The sequence below is a fragment of the Nipponia nippon genome, unplaced genomic scaffold (assembly GCF_047370975.1).
Source record: "Nipponia nippon isolate SJK-2023a ecotype South Korea unplaced genomic scaffold, ASM4737097v1 scaffold_15, whole genome shotgun sequence".
Classification (NCBI taxonomy): domain Eukaryota; kingdom Metazoa; phylum Chordata; class Aves; order Pelecaniformes; family Threskiornithidae; genus Nipponia; species Nipponia nippon.
Window position 1 is genome coordinate 6,139,473 of NW_028262331.1, and position 23,674 is coordinate 6,163,146.

Genomic DNA, 23,674 nt, shown 5'->3' on the forward strand with positions numbered 1-23,674 from the left:
AATTAAAAGGTACAGCAATATATAGCAAATTACCTTTTTTTTTTTTTTTTTGAAGCCATCCTACCTTGTTTTTTGAGTTATCCTGGCCTGGACACAACATGCTCCTTGGCAGTTCAAGAACACACTGCCATCTGCCTGCTCCTCGCGAAGGCTGCAGGGCAGAGCAGAGCACACGTAGCGGGAAACGCAGGCAACACAGGACTTCAGTCACAGAGGGAAATAAGAAAGGAGCAGGGGACAAGTCTGCAAGTCTGGGATAGAGGGCACGGATGGCAAGTAGGCTCGCCACCGACTGAACTGCAGATTTTTGCCAGCAGCACAGAGCTAGGGTCAAAGCAGCAGTGCCATTTCAAACAAGACCCTATTTACTACTTAGGTCATACCACAGGAAGACAGGAATATGTAAGGAAATGCATGCAACTGAAGTAACTGTGAAACAGTAAGATTTCACAAATAAAACAATCAGCATTTATTGTTGTATTACAAAACACTTCATATTTTGGCAATATTTTACAGTTTATCCTTTTCCTTCTTAGGGCCTGTTGAAAAGGTACGGGGGGGACAGGAAGAGAAGAGGAGAATGTTGAAATCAAGATTAAATTTCAATGTCTTGCTTAAAAAAAATCCTCCCAAAACACCCCAGTCCCTCCCACCAAAATAAAAATCTAGTTTCACTCAATTCCACTATCCAAAGAGGCCATGGGTGAAGCGGCAGGCAAAACTCTGGCAATTTCACTATCAAACGCATCAAGAAGACAAACAAAACATTCACAGTGGTCTTCAGTATGGTCTGTTGCGTTGATCATTTCTGAAATCATTTCTGAAAGAGAAATAAAAAGTTACAAGGAATCCCTTAAGCAAACAACAAATAGTCCCTTCAGTCAAACATCTCTACGCCGACATCTGTGTATTCTTCTATGTTTAGATAGCCTCATCCGAAAATGCTCACAAAACACACTCAACAGGCAAACTGACTTATTTTCTCCGGAAGCTCCTATCTGTAGTTAATGTTTTCATAGCACAGTTGTGCATGCACACATAAACAACACTCTTTTCCCACAGTCCCTATCAGTTCCACAGTCTGTACACTACACAACCAAGCAAGGTCAAAGAAAGTGCTTACCTTCCTCCCATTTTACCACCATAGCCACCTCCCCGATCACCACCTCTGCCACCACGCCCTCGATATCCTCTTTCACCTCCATAGCCACCTCTCCCACGAAAATCTGGAGGAAAATGCGAACCAACACGTCAGCCAGGTTTTTCAAAGAGCTGCAGATGTCATTAAGACTTCTAACACTTCAGAAGAGACGCAGTTGATTTTACACACCTCCTGATGGACGTGAATCTTCTGGTCTGGGCTCCCCACACTGGTTGCAGGAATTCCTGCGAGCGAAGTTCATATTACCGCAGGACCTAGAAAAGACACAGATTTCCCAGACTTAGCTGCTAAGAAACTCAGAGAGCATACATGAAACACCACTGCCCAATTAAAATGACACTTACGGGTTAGGACAAACCCAATCACCATTTTTGGGTTCCCCACTTCTACCCTGGAAGCCCCCACCTCTTCCATATCCACCTCGTGAACCTGTAGACAAAATTATAATCAGAATAAAGGAGGGGAAGTGTCTACGACCTAAACATGAGAAACATTTATTAAGGACTGTCACTGGCTTCAGAACCCAAGTGACAGGCAGACTTTTCAGGTGGAAGAAAGAGTAGCTGTTTAATGTAAATATATCCCTACGAGGCAAGCCTCTGAAACCATATTAGGAACTCTGAAAGCAGCAGGTAGTGCCAATGACAAAACATTGTACCACCGCAGAATTCAGCATCTGCTAGCTGATTTACTACTCGCTACAAGATAGCTAGAAGACTTGGGCAAATGACAACAGAAGTTTCAGCCACCACCACACCTCAACAGCATTCGATGTCCTGAAGTTAATGTATCTGCATAGCTGAAATACAAATGTTCATATGGACAGATTTGTAACTTAGGCAGATGGGGAAAAATAAGAAGCAAGGATAGCACATGGTGGCCAGAAGAATTTGCTCCACCATGTATATTTTTATAAATTCTTTTTCAGGAGTAAAAGGAAACTTGATCCGCTTGAATTGCCAATGGGTAAATATAAACCCACTATGTGCATTAATAAAATTTCATAAAGATTTAACAATGTATAATATCAATCACATAAGGCTAGACTTAATCACGGAACAAAAATTTAACAAAAAAAAAATCTGTCTGGATTAATGCCAGGATGCATCTGACACAAGCACAGGGACAACATAGTTCTTGCTTTCTGCATCAAAAAGATTAAGAACTTTTATACCAGCTGAAGTTCTTGAAGTATCATTTTTTTTATCAGCCTACAAAACTGCCTGATTTAAGAATTAAAATTTGTTGACAGCCATGGCACAAAGCATGCTTCCTGTAAAATGGTAATTAATACCCAGTGGACTACTGACAAAACTGTATTATACAGAGAATCAGGGAGATTAACATGTATTTAATTACAGGAGTCAGACATCCAACTGCTGCTCTAAGTCAATAGCAGTTGAATAATTTACTCCGCTTAATAGCATCTGAAAACATCAGAGTAACTCAAGGCTTTGCTGTAATAAGCAAATACTCACTGGGAATTCACACCTATGTATGTGGAGCCTGTACAGCCTCAACATCACTGTTATATTGTCTCTTTAAAAGCAATGCTGAGACATGATCTGGAGACTCTCCAGTTCAAAAGGAAAGCATAAGTTCTATGCTGTGCAAAAGAGACTACAGATTTCAGTTTACTTAACTTGGTTCAATCCTTATTACTCCCTTTCATGGCAGAATCCCAAAGGCCCATATACGTTGATGAATCACTGCTTCAAAGTCAACTTCTCTTTTATAAACCAGTAATAGTTAAAAAGCATTTAGCTATGCAAAAACAGGGATTCTACAGATTTTAATCCCACCTCGACGTCCACCACCTCCACCTCCTCTCATGAATTCAGGCCTTCTAGTTGCAAAAGAAACCTTGATAACATTGCCGTTGAATTCTTTTCCTGTGGAAAGACAGAAAGTGAGAGAAAGATCAATACAGCTCCCACCAACACAGCAGCACGTTCAAAAGAGCAGAAGTGATTTGCACATGCAGACTGAATACAAAGCGCTTAAGGCACAGGGAGTCTGGAGTAAATCTCTTACTTTTGAAAACACTGGTCCAAATGCGAGTGGCAAACACTGAGGTACTTGCTAGGTTCTCCATAAACCCACAGATATTTCTCTTACTTTAAATGCAATCTGTAACTTGCAATTTAACTACAGATATAAGAACATTTAAAAGATTTTTGGTCATGTTCATAGATAAGTAGTTCGGCCGTTAGAGCTCTGTTCTTCCCCCAGGTCAGGCAACAAGGCTTTTGTATAATTCAACAGCCAGCACAAAAATTAAATACTCCCAAGTAAGTGAAAAACATGAACTTTTTTATTTAAAAAGTCTCAGTTCTTCATAGATACAAGGTTTATCACAGAACAAACAGGACTGCATGTGTGCCTAATATAGTCATATTTGCTTTACCCTCCTAAACAAGTCAATCTGCATTTCATTAGCAAAATATAAACCATCAAATAGCATGCCATGCCAGATTTTTTATGCATTATCACTTCGCACGAGATGCAGAGTATGTCCTTTTGTTTCTGCCCAATATTATTAAAATTCTGTGAACACACAAGGTCACAGGAGCAGGCACTTCCCCCCCCCCGCCTCAAGTTTACTACTACAAAAGAGTTTCACTGCATTTCCTGCATCAAGTCGGAAGAGTTTTGTATCAATTTATTTCTGGGATCTCCTCTCATCCTCCACCGAACCCATAATTTAAAAAACCCTTGCTCTTCACTGCGTATATACAAAGCATTTGGCACAAGATTGCCACAACCATTGCCAACCTCTAAAAACGCTACCACAGCACTAATAATACCAAGGCTAACACTGTAGGAAATCCCTCCAGCTGCTAACACAGGCTACAGCTCTATTGGTCTGAACAAGAAGTTACGCTCTCCCGAGTGACATGAACACCATCTCTCATACTTCGTGCAGGGATGACTGAGGTACGGCAGCAAACCCTAACAGTTTAATTACACATTTTTGGTCTTAATCACTAGCTGCTGTTCCACCAAATGAAACAGCGAGCCCGCACACACAAAATACCATGAAAAAAACACCACCAACCAACACAAACCCCAAAAAAACAGACAAGCCAAAAACCAAAAGCCAAACAAAAAGTAGCATGGGGTCCCCGATAAGGTTATTGATTTGCTTCTTCCACTGCTTGTTAGATTTATAAACAACCAAAAGAACAGGTACTCTCGCTTACCATCAAACCAGTCAATTGCTGCTTTAGCAGAAGGAGGGTCATCAAAAGATACCGTTGCTTCTCCCTTTGGTTTGCCAGTATCCTTATCCGTATAAAGATTTATCATAGGTTTGCCAGTCTTTTTGTTCGTCTGAAAAGAAAGGTTGTACACTTGGCATAGGAGAAATACTGGTAAAGCCAGTTCAGAGCATAAACTGTAACAGCCAAGTATCATTAGAAAGAAGATTCTCTTGGAGCTAGCCTGCAGAAACAGCTGCTTTTGACTGAAGGATACTGACTGGCTTTTCTCCATGAAGTAATGATGGGCCCAATTTTAACAAAAAATGAGGTCAAGTGCCCTAACTTAGAACTGCAGAAACACAGAACACAGAAGCATACTTGCTGAAGGATGAGGGTAGTACAATGGAGAGAGTGTCAGCATTAAGGGTTATAAAGACTAAAGAAGAGATACAAAGCAATCTAAATGTCACTAGGAAAAAGGTGCTAGTGCTGTCAGCTTACAAAGGAGCTGTCATCTGGGAACCCAGATAAAAATATTATCTACAACTGCTGGGGAGTCAGAGCAAGCATCTGCCTTGAATGATACCAGTACATTTCCAATACACTAGCTCCGCAAGTTCTCTTCCTTCTTACCAACGACTTCTCATTTCACATACCTTTATAATACCAATTTGTTTGAAGTAGTCTGCCACTTGATCTGTTGAAACATCCTCTCCAAGTCCTTGCACGAAGATAGTGTTGTTATCAGAGTTGTCAGACTCTGAATCTATGAAAAAATAAGCTACATTTACCATGCATTTTTGTGGTAGCAACAGAAGCAACATTTTAAGCTCAGGTCTATGCTGCCTGGTAGCAGACCCTTAAATCCCAAAGACAACTTGCATGAAATAAAAGATGAGCAGAGAGCATAATTTTGAAGTTAACACCTTCAACTTCAAAAATGCTTACACAGCACCTTCAGATGCTGCAGTGCGTCAGAGACCAAATACATTCAACAGCTGACCAGCTGCCTGCCACACACTCAACTCATCCATGCAGCTAGGATATCCAAACCCAAAGTAGTATATGTTTTAAATAACACAAGTCTAGCAGAAGCATTATGGCAGTGAAAGCAGCTGCTTGGCTCAAGCAGATTCAAAGTTTATCAGCAAATTCTTACTTGCTGCATGAAAAGACATCCAAAAATTCACGTGCACTTTAATGAAATACGTTTCTTTCAAGGAAGACAAGCTTTAGCTCTATTTCTTTTGAGTCATGGGAATTGCAGCCACATCCATCTTTCTAGACATACATTTTGAAAGCAATGACTTAAGAGCTACAATCCACTCCCATCCACTGCTTGTTTTCTTACCAGCATCTGATCTTGGTCCATAATCCCTTTGACCTATGAAACGGGTTTAAAAAAGAAAAAAAGAAAAAAAAAAAAAAAAGAAAGAGACTATTTTTAGCAAAACATTTTCTAGCAACTTTTTTAGAGACAAGAAAATATTTAAAGTATGTATGTAATGCATCTAAGATCTAAAACATTAACCAGAGATTTAGAGAATATTTAGATTAAAACGTTCAACAGAAGGTGTCTGTAGGACGTTAACGTGTTCTTTAACTTGCAGCGTGTGGCAGTTGCCACACTGATGCTATGCTGGTGTTATCTTGCTGGTTGTCAGATCACCAAGCAGTTTACCACTTTTTTTTTTTTCATGTTTTTTTTTACCTCTAGTACCTTTCTAAGAAGCATTTGTAACAAAAATTAAAAAAAGAAAAGAAAAAAAAAATCCGGTGAACGTCACTGTCTCCACAAATTCTTTCATGCAATTTGACAAAGTAGAAATCCAGTTTATTGCTAAGAGTTTGGCTATTAAAACTCATGAACACACCAGCCTCACCAAAACTCTATAATGCTTCTACTAGAGAGTAACAAGATATTGGTGGCTTTTAGATTTATAAAGAATTTCCACTGAAACAGTTTTGGATACTCGGCACTTACCACCGTAATTTTTGAAGCCACCACGGTCACCACCACTGCAGAGGAAAAATTGAAGAAATGATTTCTTCCTTAAGTCTCTATGTGCTGAGCCCAAGGCTCAATCTACAGTTAACTGATCACAAGTTGAGAGTTACTGTCTAGCAGCTACAGCACCATCTCTATGTTCTCCTCACTACTCATTCACGTTCAAAGATTAAATTACATGAAAGCGAATAAACGCACAGGGTGCTGCACTGGAGAAGAGAAGCCCTAAAGAGTATTTTACACTAACCCATACACGTCGTCGTTTCAATACTTTCTCCCATCCCATAAGCCAAAAGGACTGCTATTAAAAACTGGGTTTTAAACAGAAACATTATTGTCATGAAGGTTAATGGGCTTTAATTGTAGATATAATTGCTACGTCGGAATAATTAGTACTTTAGCACTTTCCTAGAAGTAAGAAGAGCTAAAGTTAATTAACCTCCATTGTTATCCATTTATATACAGGGATAAATTAGCAGTATCAGCCATTCTCTGAGAAAGGGTCTGTGGGGACCTACTGTACTACTAGCACTTGGCATTACAGAGAAGGTGTGTGTATGTGAGCTTCAAAAGTAGAGGCCGTGAAGTTTTATTTCATTCATTCTGAAACCTGTGGCACAAAATGTAGACCAAGTTAAGAGATTACACACATCAATTTTCAAAGGTTAGAAGGGGATTTTACATAGGACGTTACGCCTCCAATTATGTGCATGAAAATAAACCCTCACTCTTTTCAATGTAAATGTTCATACTAGTAGGATTTTTCACAACAGCATTTTAAATTGCATCCATGTTATGAACACAATATAATCAATACTCAAAGCCTTCAGGAAAAACACAACCACTGGATTTGTTAGAAAGTCAATAACCAAGTGTCAGAAAGACTGTCTCATACTGCCATGTACAACTGTCTGCTTGCCCTCCTTCGCGTGGGGGACACAGCTGCCACCTGAAAATTAGGCAGGTTCACCTAATCCTGATAGCTTTCACACTCGGCAGCTAAGATAAAGCCAGTGTAATTTCAAACCCCGATGCAGAGGGCTACCTCCAGACTCTGGAACTACTGTGCCAGTACGAGTAGCCTCTTCACCAATGCGCTCTACAACTGGAAGTCAGTCCAGGTTTTAATTCAATATATCTGCCAACACATCAGAGTCCAAACATGGGACAGAAGCATCCCAGCAAAAGGCAATGAAAGCGAATCAGGGAGTAACTTCTTTGGCGCTCTGTTTTCTGTTACAGCAAATGCAAAGTTATGAATGGGAGGTACTGCTTATTTAACATTATGAGAGAAAATCTGCCCAAAGTGAGGGACAAAAAAAGAAATGAGGTTTCAACAGTTATTATAAAAACTGGATTAAGAGAGACATTCTTTGAAGGGTGACTAACATTCTGTGACAGTAGATGTAAGGAGTATTAGATGTTTGCCACAACAGACTATCACTTTTACTGGGACTTTTCTTAAAATCATTTTTCACTGCAGATTTTAAATTGCCTCATAGAAAAAAATCTGAATGCTAAACTGCAGTGTCATTTACTCGTAAGTAATTCATTCTGCTCATCAAAGAGGTAAAATGGATGAATTTTATATGCAACATCAGAGCTGGTCTTTATTCAAGGCTGGCTATTTTCAAGGACTGATGATAAAAACACAATGGTGATCATAAAATGTACTCTAAATATCTTTCTGCCACATCCAATTCACTTTAGCTAAAAAACCTCTTCATTATGACACAACAATTTTCAGCACGATGCCTGCTCTTCTAGGATTTTAACTCAGAAATAACAAGAGTAAATACATCAACCATGGAAATGTTATCAAAGTTTTCCAACCCTAGATTACGGTCCCAATTCATCAGGACAGCATTATCCAGCACATGCATGTTTTCTGATTTGAAAGTATACAGCAGCAGAGACATAAATTAGAAAACCCAACAATCTAAAAACATACAGAAAATAAGTTTGTGATCAACACAGCCAGGATTTTACAGGAAGTGAGGATTTTGCTAAGATGTTGGGGTAAAACATGTGCACCATGATTCTGAGAAGTGATAGAGTTGGATATACAAAATGTAAAGGAAGTCATAGTCAAATGCCTAATTTCTAACTTCGTGATACAGTAATTCTGTACCTTGCACTAACAAGTGCAATCCACAATTTTTAATTAGTTTTTTAATTAATGTCTGTAGAAATACGTTATTGCCCAAGTATGCTTCAGCATGTTATCTTCTGCTTAGTCTCACATGACCAACCCAACCAAAACCTGCATCAATTCAGCGACAGCTTCCTTTGATGATAGATTAATGTTTTCCTCCATTTTTCAGTCCCATTTTATATGGGATTTATAAAGCTGCAGTGTGTTACCTTCCTGAGATTGCTGGGCAAAGCTACCTAAGATCCCCAGGAGGCATGTGCATATGCTGCAGTGAGTGAAGTCAAACGCAGAAACCGGTTACAAGCAGCTGATGCCACAGCCCCAGATGTGCCCCTTGCTGAGACACGAAATGTAAGTCTCAATCTCAGCAACAGAATTAGTTCCCACACTACTGTCATTGAATATGTGGAAAATACGATTGCAGTGTTTCAAGTCTATTGCTTTACGAGTCTTGCACACAGACCAAAGAGATGGGCGACCAGGTGGAGTTTGGTGTTTTAACATCCTATGTTAGAATCATGAACAGGTAGCTAAAATTCAGCAATGCCACCAACAAAGATAATAAAATAAGAGACTGAACTGCAAGCAGCCAGAATGTGTACGTGGCACCATTCATACTGACAGAAACTTTCTGCTATGAAAGAAACATCTTCAGATGTTCTTTTCTCCCTATACTCAGTCATATATTTAAACATCACCTACTTGAGTGTAAATGGATCTCATCTGAACACAGCTTACTTCAGCGGGGAATAACTCTTTAATTTAAAGGCACAGTTACATGGAGAGCAGAACATTACAGATACGAGAAATATACTTTAAAAAAGCGATCAGATACTGGCAGAGGTAGCACTAAGAATTCAGGAACCAAGTTTCAGCCTCCAACACACATCTATGTCTCGCCAAGTGTGTGGGAGTTACACGTAAGAATGTATTTTTAAAAACAAGAAAGGAATGCTTAGTGCACCAATAAAGTCACTGACAGATAGCTTTTTTTTATTACTGCCTATATTTATTGCCTCTGTTCATGTTTTTCCAAAGTCTATATAAGGCTAAGCTCAAGCACATACATTACAAGCCAAAATATAATTCTGAACACAAACTGCACTGCTGTAAAAACCATTTGCACTAAGTTGTAGTTTATTTGTATCACAATAAGCTAATTCCCACTCATAATAACTAATATAGCAATTAAGCTGCATAGATAACTTTTGTTTATAGCACATCAACATCACATCTGCACAAGAGGAGAACACCAAAACAAAAATCTATGCTGAGCAAAGTTAGGATTTCTACCCGACTGCCTGAATGGCTTTTCCAAGATGAAAGAAAACCAACCTGCTTTGTATTGCTACTGCTACTGTATTTCCCACTTACGTGCTTAACCAGAACAATTCGGTCCCACAACCACAATGAGCAATTAATTCCATACCTTTTGGATGAGGACTCTAACAAAAAGGTGACTTATTCTACAAGGAAACTCGGAAGACTAACATAGAGTAAAACTCTGCATTTTCAAGACCTGGTATACCTGCTTTCTAACCAAAAGAGCTCAAAGATGAGATCCTTCTACTATGGAGCTTTAAAAAAGAAAAGATTTTGCTTCTTAGCCAGAATCCAAATTAGTGAGATCACCAATTTTTCAAGCTTCAAAATGAAAGGGTGGAAAAATTCTTCTAAAATCCCAAAAGATGTAATTCAAGACCATTAAAAAAAATCTGAAAAATAATTTTGAAACCCTAAGTTACTAAGATTAAAAAGTGAACACCTGACACGTAAGAAAATGATTGCTCTCTATGGTACTAGTATCAGCTGGAGAATCCGAACAGGAATTTCTCAGAAGATATTTTCTTCTCAGTGCTGCATGACTTCGCATGGGTACAAAAGAAAAATGAGTGCTGAAAGCATTCATTACAGTATGTATTCAAGTCATTCTAGTTCTCAGAATAACAATTCATACCTTAACATTACCAACTATGTTTTGAAGTACTTTTATAAAGGTTATTCAAAGAAACGAAAGCTCTCAAAATTTAAAAATGCTAATTTCATTTTGCCCCAAGTATTCCAGAATAATTTTTTGCACTTGCAGGCTGCTCAGAGAGGTCTTACACGCAGGGTAAGTTCATACAGGCCAATGCAACTCGCAAGGATCTTGCGGGAGAACTGATGTGGCAGCCAAAGTCACTGTATCACAAGTACAGGACAGCAGCAAGCCAGCAATGACGTTTGTAAACAGGACGCATCGATGGCCCAGCGCTAGAGAGTAATTAGGCAATACAGCTGTAACAACACCCATGACTGGGTAAAGCTCGCACTGATGAAGAACAAGCTGCAACAAGTTCTCCCTGCATTTAAATGCCAGTCAAGACAGAATTTTTATTACTAGCTAACGCAGAAGAGATTCATTCACTATAGTCTCAAGTTAGCTATTAATTTTTTTTTGTAATGTCAAGGAACAATTTTTTGTGTGTGTTGATAGAACTCATTTACACGTTATTTTCTAACCACTATAAAAATCAAAGCTTATATTATTACAGCAGTACAAATACCTGCATAGAGAAGATTTTTATATAGATTATTTCCTGATGGCTATGGAATTTCCAGGATTTAATGTTAATTAAAACAGGATCAAAGTAAAAAATTGAAAATAACTAGTTACTGGAGATAGACTTGACATTCCTACACAGGCTTCTTTTAGGGAAAAAAAAAAAAAAGAAACCCAAGGAAACAAAACCAAAAAACTACCCTGAAACCCCCCATTTTCACAGGGCTAAACATGATTTCTTACCTTATTAGAAGTTATTTTCCCCTTGATTATACAGTTTGTTATTTAATTTAACGGCTTACTAGAAAAGTGTAAGTATGACTTCGGTAAAATACATATGTCAGAAGCAGAATCCTCCATTATAATCATGCAGAAAGACTGAATGAACATACATGACACTGTAGTTTCAGAAAAATTTCACTGCAAATGGCATTAAAGACTGCATCACTTAACAGAAGCGGACAGACTTCCTAATAATGCCTTCCCACTTTGCTGTATTTCCCCCTGCTTCTCCATTCACCTCCACTCTTTTCCTTCTTTTGGCTTTCAAGACCACTGACATACTATTATCTACATGGATGTGTGAACAAAATTTTTCTCACATTTTGGAAAAATATGGGAAGAGGCTTTATTTTCATAGACATTAATTTATCTTACTTTATCTTGCAAAGACAGAAGTTTGTTTCAAAGTGATAAAATCTACCAAAAGTATGTTTTTTGAAGCTCACATTCATTCCTCTTATGGGAAAGGGCTCAGCTATAAACAATTTTTTAAAAACCCAGGTTTTATCATAGGAATATGGAAAACCCTGATTCACACAGAAAAGCTCATTTTAAAAAATTGTTCAGTTTTAACTGAAAATGAACTTATAAATTACTTTGATAGTTAAGTTTATATTATATAAAACCCCAGCAAACTGTAACATAAAGTAACTATTAATACGCTTTGGTAGTTGTGCTACCACACCTAATTAGGAGAAATAGGGTCCACCTACATCATCAAAACAGCAAGCCATGAAGTACAATTTGGGACCACCTTAGGAGCAGGCAAATTTTAAATATGGTTTAAAAATAAATACTTTAAAAAGTAACCAAGTCTTAACACACTGTTGGATTACTTTATTTAAATTAAATAAAACAAACAAACAGCATTAGGTGGAGTTCTAGCAATAACCCAGAACTGTGCAGCCTGTTAAAGGGTAAGTGGCGCTGACAAGCAACACCTCAAAGCTCACTGGAAGCTTCAGCGTTCTTACTTTGCATCCATGAGCACTCTACACCGCCAACCATTTCACAGAGGTACATAAAGGGTAGCCAATTGTGATAGTTTATTAAGAAATAATAATGTCATCTGGCCTGATTGAATAGGATTTAAAGTAAAGGTCCCAATCTCTCAGACCTACGCATGAAATCATCTGCAAGCACAAAATTAAGTATGTGCATAAATTTTCTTGACAGGAACAGGGCCTAAGGCATTGGCAGACGGAGTAACACTATTGTTAGTATTTAAAATCTACCTAAAATAAACGTGTTTAGACTGACAGCTAAACCAATAATAAAAACTGTATTTTAACAGAAGTTTAAATCTGAAAAAAAAACAGTAAAGAGCAAGTAATGTTATTACTAAATTATTCCTAAATTATTTAGGAAGCAGAAAGATAATTAGCCAACCTTAGTGTAATGATTTGTCGTTGTAAAGTCAGAATACTTCCCAGCTAAAATGTTAGCTACCTTAGCTATGAATTTTATAAAACTTTCTCAATTCCTGGCTGTTGGTTTTCTTGTCATTGAAAACAATTTGTTACAGGTTTTAAAATATCTTATTTCAAGGGATGGGCTCAGACAGTTTTTGTATTGCAACTCATATAAATAAAATGCAGCTGTCTGTCCTAACAATCAAATGTTCTCAATCTATGTGAACCTAAAAGCTTTTCCTAGGCAAAATGCAATTCTGTGCAGTGCAGGAACGTTTAATTTTAGAAACCTTCCATTTTTGGAAATCTAAATCTGAACCACATTAGGAATAGACATATAGTAAACAAAAATTAAAAGCAGCTAAATAATAAGAAACAAGGGTAAGGAACTGCAGGCACTGGAATGAGATCACTTACCTATATCCAGACATATGACCTCTTCCATCCATGTCATATCCCCCTCTACCTCCTCCCTGTGACCCGCCATATCCTCTATTATCTTCTCCATACCTACTCTTTTCACGACGATCATCTGGAGGAATGAGTAAAACAAAACAAGAGTAAATTGTAGTGCAAATGCAGTGCAGTGAAAATTCCCACCCTACATTCTTCCCACCCCCTAAGCCTGCCATTTAAATCTGGAAAGCATCAACTCCTAAATCTCTCTTACATTATCTGCGCCACAAAGTAGCAGAGCAGTTTGATTTTGTTCCAGTTCTCTCCCTTGGCTTCCAGGGCCACAAGGTATCTCAGAATGTAAACACTCTGTACCTTAATTACACTCACATTTTTCCAAACATTTAACACATATCGGCTAAAATATACTTTTAATTCTACTTCCATATAGCCTTCCCGGTTTGCAAAAGACACCACTGAAGACAGAACAAGGACAAAGAGTGTGGGTTGTGCCGCTTGTGTGAAGTTACCACAAAAAAAGGGTTGATCTTAAACTTTTCATTTCCTTCTATCTCAGAATTCACCTACACAGTGTAAAGCTGGAATGTGAAGTGCAGAAGTTCTTCGTGACTGATCAAGACACATCACCCTCATGCAAGAAGAAGGTTCAAAATAACTTGGGAGAAAATTCCATCTAGAATTTGCAGAACTCAGGGACATGGACTCCACAAGGCTGCCTCCAACAAGTGCAAGTGCAACAATTCTGGGGCCCCAACAGTTTTTTGTCTCTGCATAATGTTTTGAAAGTCTTAACAAACAAAACATTCCCCAAGAATATCAACATGGAAAAAGACCTTTAACTATTCATCAAATCAACTGTCTGTGGAAGGAAATCCAACTGTTTCGCAGTGTTTCTGCTCAATGTTATTAGCCAATATTGAATTCAACCTGTGAATTTTACCTTGGCTGTTGTGGCTATAGCTTCCCTTCTGAGACTGGTAGGATTGCTGAGAATGGCCATATGAGCTTTGGTGCTGGTTATAGCCTGACTTTTGGTCATACGAGCTCTGGTGGCCATAGCCCGACTGCTGGTCATATGAGCCCTGGTGGCCATAGCCCGACTGCTGGTCATAAGAGCTTGACTGCTGGTCATAAGAGTCTTGGTTTTGTCCATAGCTTGACTGCTGGTCATAAGAGCTTTGGTGCTGACCATAGTTTGACTTTTGTTCATAAGAGCCTCTTCCACTTAAAATAAACAGAATTTGTATTAATAGCTAAATGTTCACAGAACAGAGAGCAAAATAATGGCTGAAAAGTCATGACATTGCTAACATTTCCTAGTTACAGATACCTCCCAGTCATTACTGGCATACCGATATGAAAATACTCTATGTTTCATCTCTGTTGGGATATACTGGCTTTCAATAAAAGCAAGTCAGAAAACTGTATGTTATCATTGCTTTCAAGGCATCCTCAGTTTCCACTGTAAATGTAACTTAACAGCAGCACTCCCTTTACACATCCCAGTACAATGCTTGCTTTCTCCCTTCTCCCCAGTAGCATGACAACAGCTAATGGATAGCCCATGACCTGCTAAACGCCAAATCCTTCTCTACAGAACCACAGGGAAGACACCAGCTGTTGTATTGTGCAGCTGATACTTCCACCTAAAAAAAAAAAAATCCCAAAATTTTGCTTTCACTGAATTGCAGTCTGTCTTTTTCTGGGCGTTCTACCATTTTGCCAAGAACTTTTCTAACTCTTGTGATGTCCTCTAACATACTTGCAGCTCTTCCCACTTTAGTGGGAAGAATCTAATATATATATATATATGTATACTATCCCACCAACTTTCATCAGAAACATTGACTACTATCACATCTAGGATACTCCAACACAGTGTGGCTATACATTGTAAGACGGAGTCGTAACTCTTCTCTAATAACTTTATAGCAACCACAAGGAAATCTCACCTACACCATACTTCCCTAGGCTACTTCAGCATCCAAGGTAGAAACAAAAGTATTTTGAATATCTAGATAAATGAGAGAATAGTTCCAGCTGGGTTACCCTTTCATAGCAAGACTTTATATAGATTTATGAGAAATAAATTGCATCCAGGAAACACTGGCTGTTACTCATACCTTTGTTTTCCCCCTGGGTACTTAGTTGCAGCTTAACTGTATTATTTTTTCAGTAATTAAAATTAATCACTGACCTCTGCCACCCTTTCTTCTCTTCCTCCTCCCTGCTTCCACCCCTTTTTCAAAAGATGAGGCACTACATTTGCCACTCTCCCGTCTTTGGCAATCTTACTTCCTAGCCAAAATGTCTCAGAAAAACAAACAAACAGAAAAAAACCCTAAGAACCTACAGAAAGTTTCCACCAGCTTTTCAAAGCACTCTAAGCTGAAGCCCATTGGGTCCAACCAATCTCAAAATATCCCATCCGTGTAAATACCGTCTGAGCTGCTCTCTCCCAGTTCTAGCCTAGATCTTCGCTCCAACATAACTAATCCCAGTGGCAAAGAGATTGCCAAGATTTTTGTTAATATCTCCACTTCAAAAAAAGTCAGCTCCACTTTAGCCTTTGCACCACCCCCAACGAAGGAAGCATCGTTGAGAGCATCAACTATTTGCTGGTTTTCCTTCCTTCTCTCCCTTAGGATGTGAGCGCTACAATTTTGCGGCCATCCTCTTCAAAGCTGCTAGAATTTAATTTCTCAGTTTTTCCTTACTTGTTACAACCATACATTGAAAAGTTTTCCTCCAACATCTTTTTTTCATTTTCTTGGTCAAAACCAACTTGTTGGAGAATCTATGCCCTACTGCATTTTTTTCCCCACTAGATGTCTACAGAGTTAAAAACAACATTATTGCCTAGTCCCATACCTTTGTACGGCTCTAATAAACGCTCAAAAAACAAAGCAAAGCTAAACAAAACTTAACCATGTTCCTGCCTTCTTTAGGGATGCAGAAAGACACTCCGAGTGACAATGCCTACTGCTGACAGATTAAGACCTTGCTTGTTTATATTAAGATATATAAAAAACCCAAACAAACAAGTACAAGAAACCAAAAACCAAGTACAGGTTTGCTCAAGTCCAGATTGTTCTATCAGCTTGCAAAAAAATACAAAAACCATTTGGACCTTGGACACAAGAATAAAGTTTAGTATATGTAGTATATGCCAGTTTATTTTAAAGAGCTCACATGATCCTCAATAAAGATCTAATGCAAGCAGTAACCTTGGGGGGTATGCATGAAGCTTGTAAATCAGATAATGAAGTGGCCTTTTAAGTCGTTAGGGGAAGTTGGGTTGTATTTTCCAACATACTTTAAAAGTTGTATCATTAATCGTCCTGAAAGTGACTTGAGTACAACATCACTTAACAAGTAAAATACATTTGTAATAGCATAAAGTACTGAATCAGAGTGCAGTTTGCATACGCACATTTAAGTTATTGATAAGGATATAAAACCGTGATGTTCTGAGAATTCTACTTAGTTGGAAAAAGAAAAGATATTCATTAAATGATATTTCAGAATCCTTTCCTCCTCTTTCACCACAAAAAGGCATTCTAAGTCAGATAAGAAGTCTACAAATCTAAGAACAGCTAAGAATTTCCTTGCTAACAGCTTATTTGAAGCTAATAAAGAGTACTCTAAGTTTACACAAAAGAATGTGACTGGAAAGGTACTCGATCTATCTTTTTCTTAATCAAAAATACTCTCTACCAAGTCCGTTCTTCATTGTAGTCACTATCCACAGACGTTCTAAAGGGCATCTCCCCATACAGCTTGACTTCAAAACAACTGCATCCATCCTTCTTACATAAAGAAATATTGTTCCCTTCCCTCCTGTTCTTTCAGGCATTAAAAATGTCTTAAGAATGTGGATTTTCAGATGTTTGTCCTTTTTTTAGCAATGACAGCAGGAAATTTGTTACAGCTCTAGCTAAGAATGTACAACTACTAGACAATACTTTAAATAGATACTGTTAATTTCGGCTTCCTTACCCTCTAGACGACCCTTTCTGCTGCCCCTGACTGCCATAAGACTGCTGGTTGTATGAGCTCTGATTCTGATTTTCGTAACTGGATTCATCATCATATCCTTGGGAATCTTGTCCATAACCTGGAAATTGAGGAAGAAAAATTTTAGTAAATATTCACCTTTTAATTACTGCCAATGAATGTAACAAGCTAGCCAAACCTGTTTCATTTTGTCCATAGTTCCCATGATAGCTTCCATAGTTCTGTCCGTAGGATGAATTGTCTCCACTCTGCCCATAACCAGAATACCCCTGTAATTTAAAGAACGTACTCAAACAAGTGTAACCTCTACAGCAAGTAATTACAGTTTTCCTTCGCTAGACATGACTGCAAACATCAAGGACAGCTGAGAATGGACTTCTTCCTAGCCCAGATATGGTCACCCAGGAATAATTATTTTTACTCAAGGAACATCTGCTTTGAAAGACACAATGTTGCTTTCAACTTACGTGTGCTTGTCCATAATTTTGACTGCCCTGATTGCCATAGGACGAATAGCTGTAAGAGAAAAATGCATTTAGTAAATGCTTACAGTGCCCTCCACATGGGTTGGAAAGTAAAGGTATTTTTGGTGTTATTTTAAGTTTCTTTTCATTCCAAAATAGGTGTTTAATCCAAGTACTGCAATTGTAAGCATATTAGAACTGCATCTATAAACTAATGATTACCATAGTTGACTGTCAAAAGCCAGAAAAGCTTATTTCAACTTCTGCTCTGTTTCAAGTGTACATTTAAAGTACACGAAAGTTGGGCTTATTGTAACTTGACAGATTCTTCAGAACCACAGAAAACTTTTATCATATGAAACCAAGGCATTTTAAGTTTTTCAGTACATTCTTACAAAGTTAATTTTAATCAATTACTGTTGGACTACTCAACAATATCATCATCATCAAAAACCACACTAGCTTTAGATTATACTTACTCATTATTCTGCCACTTTAAGACTTCGTGAACTGACAGAAGAACCATGTGCTGAAACTCATATCATACTCGGATATAAACTCAAACTCACGCAGTGCTATACGCATAGAACCTTATGACTTTCATTAGCACAGTCAGTATTAACTGTGATTTTCATACTTCCATAAAAACACTTTTGTTTCACTGATTAAAATACTCCCCCCCCAAAAAAAACCCCTTGCAGTTATTTTATGAACTGGCTTTTAAATTTCACAATTACGAACAGTTATCAGAGGGTTTTAACAAATATTTTCCTACAACAGGAAAATAAAATGGAAAAATAAAATTTTACATCTATATGGCCCATCATTGTTACACTTGTATAAGCTTTGGCTAAAATCTTAGCGAACAGCTTAAGGCAGTCGTATGAAAAATATTTCTCTATATTCATGACATTTCAAAAGTTCTTACTATTAAAAACGTCATTCCAATTTAAACCTGCTTATTGCCTTCCCTTCAGGTATATACATCTATTTCCTGTTTTATAAGACATCTCAAGAAAGGCCCAGGGCAGCAAGCTTTCTGCACCTCTAACTCCAAAAGCATATCAACACTGTATCATGCCCAAAGATTCAAATATCATGCTGGGAATCCTAAACGGCCTTTTGTTTTGCAGATTTAATTGCTAACAGCAAAAACCCCCACACATACCTCTGCTGGCCCCCAGACTGACTGTAACTTCCAGAATCTAGAAAAAGAAGTAAGAACATTTGAGAACATTTTAACAACATTTTATTCCTCTACTTACTATAAGAGGAAGAAATTTGGGGAGAGGGAGAAAGGCTCAAATACACTGGATAATGCAGCTACTTTCCCTGCAGAATGAGACAGCTTCCTCTTTACTAACAAAAAAAAGAAAATGCTAAGACCAGGAGAACAGCAGCACAGGGCACGGGGGACACGACACAGGCATAGCCACTTGCAACTTTCCTTCTGAAGGATCTGAATTCCATTTTCAAGGCGCCTCTTCAAATATTCAGGACTGCACAACCCCCTCTAATGGCTATCGAATACAGCGCCATCATCAATGAACAGAATGCAGCAGCTTAATTACTCAAGCGAAGCTAAGGAGGTCAGTCCTACTGAACCCCTTTTTAAGACGCCATAAGAAAGCTCTGGCTAGTAAAAGGGCAGAGACGCAGGCAGAATCTGGAGATGTAAAGTCAGGGATGGAGGAACCATGGCATTTCCCTTCTTCTCTCGTATTACAAAAAGAGAAACATTACTGATAGCTCAAACCGTAAACCTCAGTTATCACGGAAACTGATTCTTTAAACACACTGGAAGAAGGTGAATTTCAAAATATGACCTCAAGTTAAAAAAAAAAAAATTAATTTAAATAGTTTGACTAATATTTAAAGTGGAGCATCTAATTTGTAAAAGCTATCTACATTATGAAAAACCCTACTACCTGCTAGCTGGAATTCAGTTCTTAAATAGGGTGCTTTGTCTTCAGTGAATTAGCTTATCACATTATTTTATCTTGTTAATTGCACAATGATGGATTTCCTTGTCTTCTGCAAAATTGCAAAATTTTATGTGCTAAAAGCTCTTACTATACCGAGGAAAGATTCAGTTTCCCAAGCCAGCTGCATGTAACAGATGCAGACACACAGAGCACACAGGCTTTGCTCCATCAACCCCAGACCCTTCAGAATTCAGATGGCCAGGAGCAGGCTTCACCTCTTTGGAGATACCCTCACGCCCCAAGCTGCTCTACACCCTGCCAACTGCTTAACCGCATGGACTCTGTTGACCTCACTCTTCTATGTAGAAGTCTCAATTCCTCTTATTTTTGCTTGAAATTCCCACCTTCTTGTTAAAAAACCAAACACCTTCTTCCTTTCTCTATCAGCCTCACCAGTACTGTCACTCTGGATAACAGCCCTGCAATTTTCCTGTTCTTTTCAAATCTCTTCAAGAATTTGTACAAATATTGTGGTGCCGTGGTCTAATAAAAACTATTAAGAACTACTCTTGTTTTCATTCCTGATTTCAGTGTTTCCCTCGATCACTCTCTCTAACCTCTCCACCTAGAATTGACTAAAAAGCTGAAACCGAGAGTGAATTACAACGCACAGTAAATGTCATAAACTATAAACAACTATAACCATTTTCCAATCAAAACACACATCAAACTGCTCAAAGTCTGTTCATTATACCTCTCTCATCTGGATGTAAATCCAATCCTGCCAGTACTTACACATATATTTAAACACAAGCATATATACTTCCAAGATGAGGGTATCAATCAAGCTATTCAGACACGAAGCAGTGTTTTTAATGGTAAAGTATCTCCTCAAAGCAACACAAAGCATCAGATTTCATATTCTGCACGAGAAACATTTACCAAAAGCTGAGATGAAAAAATATTTCATTTCACATGTCCTATACAGCAGATTCACTCAGATGTGAAACATTCTCCTCCTTTTGCACTGCTACACAAATATCTCATTGCCTTTTCATAATGAAAAGCAGTAAGAAAAACAAAGCAAAAGTGCAACTCAAACGTGTTTATACTTTTTTAATGAGATGAAGGTCAAATTTTTACATTATTTCAATTTAAATGATCACAAAGATTACTATTAAATACGTAACCACATTTTAAAACCACGGTTTAACTCTAACATTTATATGCCATTAATGCTGCTAATTAAAGCAAAGAATACTAGTGGTTCTATCAGAAAGAATTCTTGAGTAAGGATGTAATGTAAATTGAAGGACAACATTTAATCTCCTTAGCTTCTCCTTTACGAACTTCTGCCAAACCACAACATTTTGGAAGAAGTTTGAAAGCAATCAGATAAGGAGCCTGTAAAATATGACTATGCAGAATCAGAGGAATTTCCTTTATTTATACATTTTTCTACGTCCTTTGTTGGACCTCTTAGTCTACAGACTTCTGATCGATTTATTTTGGTGGGCTCAATGGGAACAAGAGTCTGTAAGTACTTTCGGAAACAACAGCTAGTTTATTCTGGAAATTCCTGGATATGCAGACATTTTTTCTGAATGTTTAAAAAGCTCATGGAAAAATTTCCTGTGGATGAAGTGGGGCATAGCAGACTAGTCACCTTGCACTGCTCAGGAAGCGTATTCCTCTTGAGAGAGAAGAATCTGCTGTGTACATTTGAAAACCGAAGTTCTAATACGAAGTAATTCATATAAAGAAGCAGCATTGCTTCTGTAGCATTCTCAACAGGAAAAGAATCTCATCTTTGAGCACCACCATAGAGTAAAAACAGAGGAGACACTCAGGTGCTTGACTGGTAAGTATTTGAGGTCTGGGAAGAAAGTGGTTTTAGCTTACTGCCAAACTTTACTCATTTAGTAGAAGAATTCATGATCTGAACTCATTTTACAGTACCTTTGGACATGTTTTCTTCTCATGGTAAAGAACTGTTGCTTGCATTAAAGGATTCCTTTAACATACTTTGCTTTGTTTTGTTTTTATTCTCTATGATTCATATATGTAAGGTGAGACAACACTAAAATGGCTCATCCCTAACAAAACGTGGCTCGCTCCACAAACCACCTACAGCCTTGGAATTCCTTCTCCCATTCTGGGGTACGCTACCTACCCCGGCTTCACAGGGGCATCACTGCTGGTGGGACCGAAACATTTTCGCCTCAAATGGGATGAAGAAACAGCAACACAATGTGCTCGCAAAAGCCCCAGGGGAAGCTGGGCCGTGTCAAGTCATCTGGGACAGCAGACATACTGTCTCCATACTCAACTAAAGGCCTCCGTTGGGAAAAGAACTACAGCCAGTGCGTTTTTAAGCCCATGGCAGGGGGGCTGTGAAGCTACCCCCTTCCCTATGCTGGCACCCTCCGGGGGGGCTACTAGAGCATAATGCAGAGCAGATGCAGCAGACGCTGGGACACAAAGGCGGGCCCCGTGCTGGGGGGCGGGGAGGGCACGTCCCATGCTAAAGGGGGGGGCACGACCCAAGGGAGGGGGTGTTTGCATGGCATGGGGGGTACTGACCCAAAGGGGGGCTCACAAACCGTGCTGTGGGGAGCCGCACGACCGAAAGGCGGGTCCACGTCTCACACCGGGGGGGGGCACGCAGAGGCCAAAGGAGGGGCCCACACGGGGGAGGACCGTGACCCAAAAGGGAGGGGGGAGGCTTACATCTCACACCAGGGGGGCTGCACGGCCCAAGGGGGGGGCGTGAACCAAAATGGGGTCCACATCTCACACCGAGGGGGGACACAATCCAAAGGAGGGGTCCCACAGGCAGGGGGGCCCTAGACCCAAAAGGGGGGCCTACATCCCACACACCATCGCGACACGGGGGGGCGTGGCCGGGATGACCACGCCCCCGGTCGTAAAGGGGCGGGTCCGGGCGGCCTCACGGAGCGGGGGCTCCCCGGGGAGGGGGTGTGGCCCATGGGGGCGTGGCTCCCCTCCCCCTCTCCGTCTCGGGGCGCGCGGGGCGGGCGGTAAACGGGGAGGGTGCGTGAAGGGGAAGGGGCCGCGTCTCCCCCCCCCTCTAACATGGCCGCGGCCTTTTCCACCTGCGCCACATGGCGTTCGCTCGCCCACCCTCCCTCACCCACCACACCCGCGCTTGGCGACGGGAAGCAAGAACCGCCACCGACGCCCCCTCAGCCCGCCGGGCCTGGAAGCACCTACCCGAAGCCATGGCGGCAGCGGCGGCGGCTTAACCGGGCTGAGGGAATTGGGGGGGGAAAGAGAGAAAAAGGGAGCGAGAGACCAAGCGCCGCGCCGGCCGCGCGCACACTGAAGCACCCGCAGCTCGCGCGGACTGCGGGGCCGGGCAGCCAATCAGCGAGCGCGGCGCCTACCACGCGCGTGGGGAAGCGGGGGGGGAGGAGGAGGGCCGTACCAAGTCGGTCGGAAAGGGGGGGGGGGAGGCGGGTGCTCGGCGCTGTACGGGCGTGCGGGGTTGTACGAGGGAGGCCGGGAATGGATTAAAAGATTAAATTAGTTTAATTAATAAACACGCAGGGCATGGACGGGGTGCCAGGGGGGAAACGGAGGCGGGTGCTGGTGCGGAAAGCCGGGCAAACGCCCGGCTTTCCGCACCAGCAGCCGCCTCCGTTTCCCCCTTGGCCCATCCAAAATCTGTGTCCTAGGAAATAAAAAAACCCAGGTTTGCCAGAGCGTCTGACTCTTAAAAAGCCAAATATTGACTTGGAGAATGGCTGTCTAAGAAAAGGGATCGTGATCTTGGGAAGCAAGTATACGAAACGGGAGGCGTTGCTTCAGAAAGTAAGATTAACGAGGAACAAACGGAAACGACGGCAAAAGCAACATTGGTTATTTCATCAGATTGTTTTTTAGCAGTCATATTTCTTGTTTTGGGTCAAGCTAGCTTCTTGCAAGGGTTGGAAAGTTAACAGTTGCACACTTTCCGACTCGTGACAGTCTGCGTGTGCATCAGCCGGGGAAACAGTGAGCGCTGCAAAGTTTTACCTTGGGTTTTTTTTTTTAAAGGCAGTGAAGAGCATTCTCTGATTTCAGC

The 23,674-nt window shown here is 40.0% G+C and overlaps 1 protein-coding gene across 2 annotated transcripts; it reads right to left on the reverse strand.

The window, feature by feature from the left end:
* Nucleotides 1–445: 445 nt before the first annotated feature.
* On the reverse strand, nt 446–22,959 carry TAF15 (TATA-box binding protein associated factor 15). Of its 2 annotated transcripts, XM_087751900.1 has the most exons (16): nt 22,822–22,959; nt 18,831–18,867; nt 17,666–17,714; nt 17,377–17,467; nt 17,181–17,298; nt 14,122–14,405; nt 13,182–13,296; nt 6,350–6,384; nt 5,717–5,749; nt 5,022–5,131; nt 4,366–4,495; nt 2,965–3,054; nt 1,507–1,591; nt 1,331–1,416; nt 1,124–1,226; nt 446–820 (listed from the first exon to the last, which is right to left on the reverse strand). In XM_087751900.1, exons 1-16 carry the CDS (start codon nt 22,829–22,831, stop codon nt 781–783), a joined length of 1,416 nt encoding a protein of 471 aa, XP_087608026.1. In that variant the 5' UTR covers nt 22,832–22,959; the 3' UTR covers nt 446–780. The 2 variants fall into 2 exon arrangements, with proteins under 2 accessions (XP_087608026.1, XP_087608028.1); XM_087751902.1 differs by lacking the exons at nt 6,350–6,384; nt 17,666–17,714; nt 18,831–18,867; nt 22,822–22,959 and having other exon boundaries at nt 17,181–17,435.
* Between the last annotated feature and the right edge of the window lie 715 nt (nt 22,960–23,674).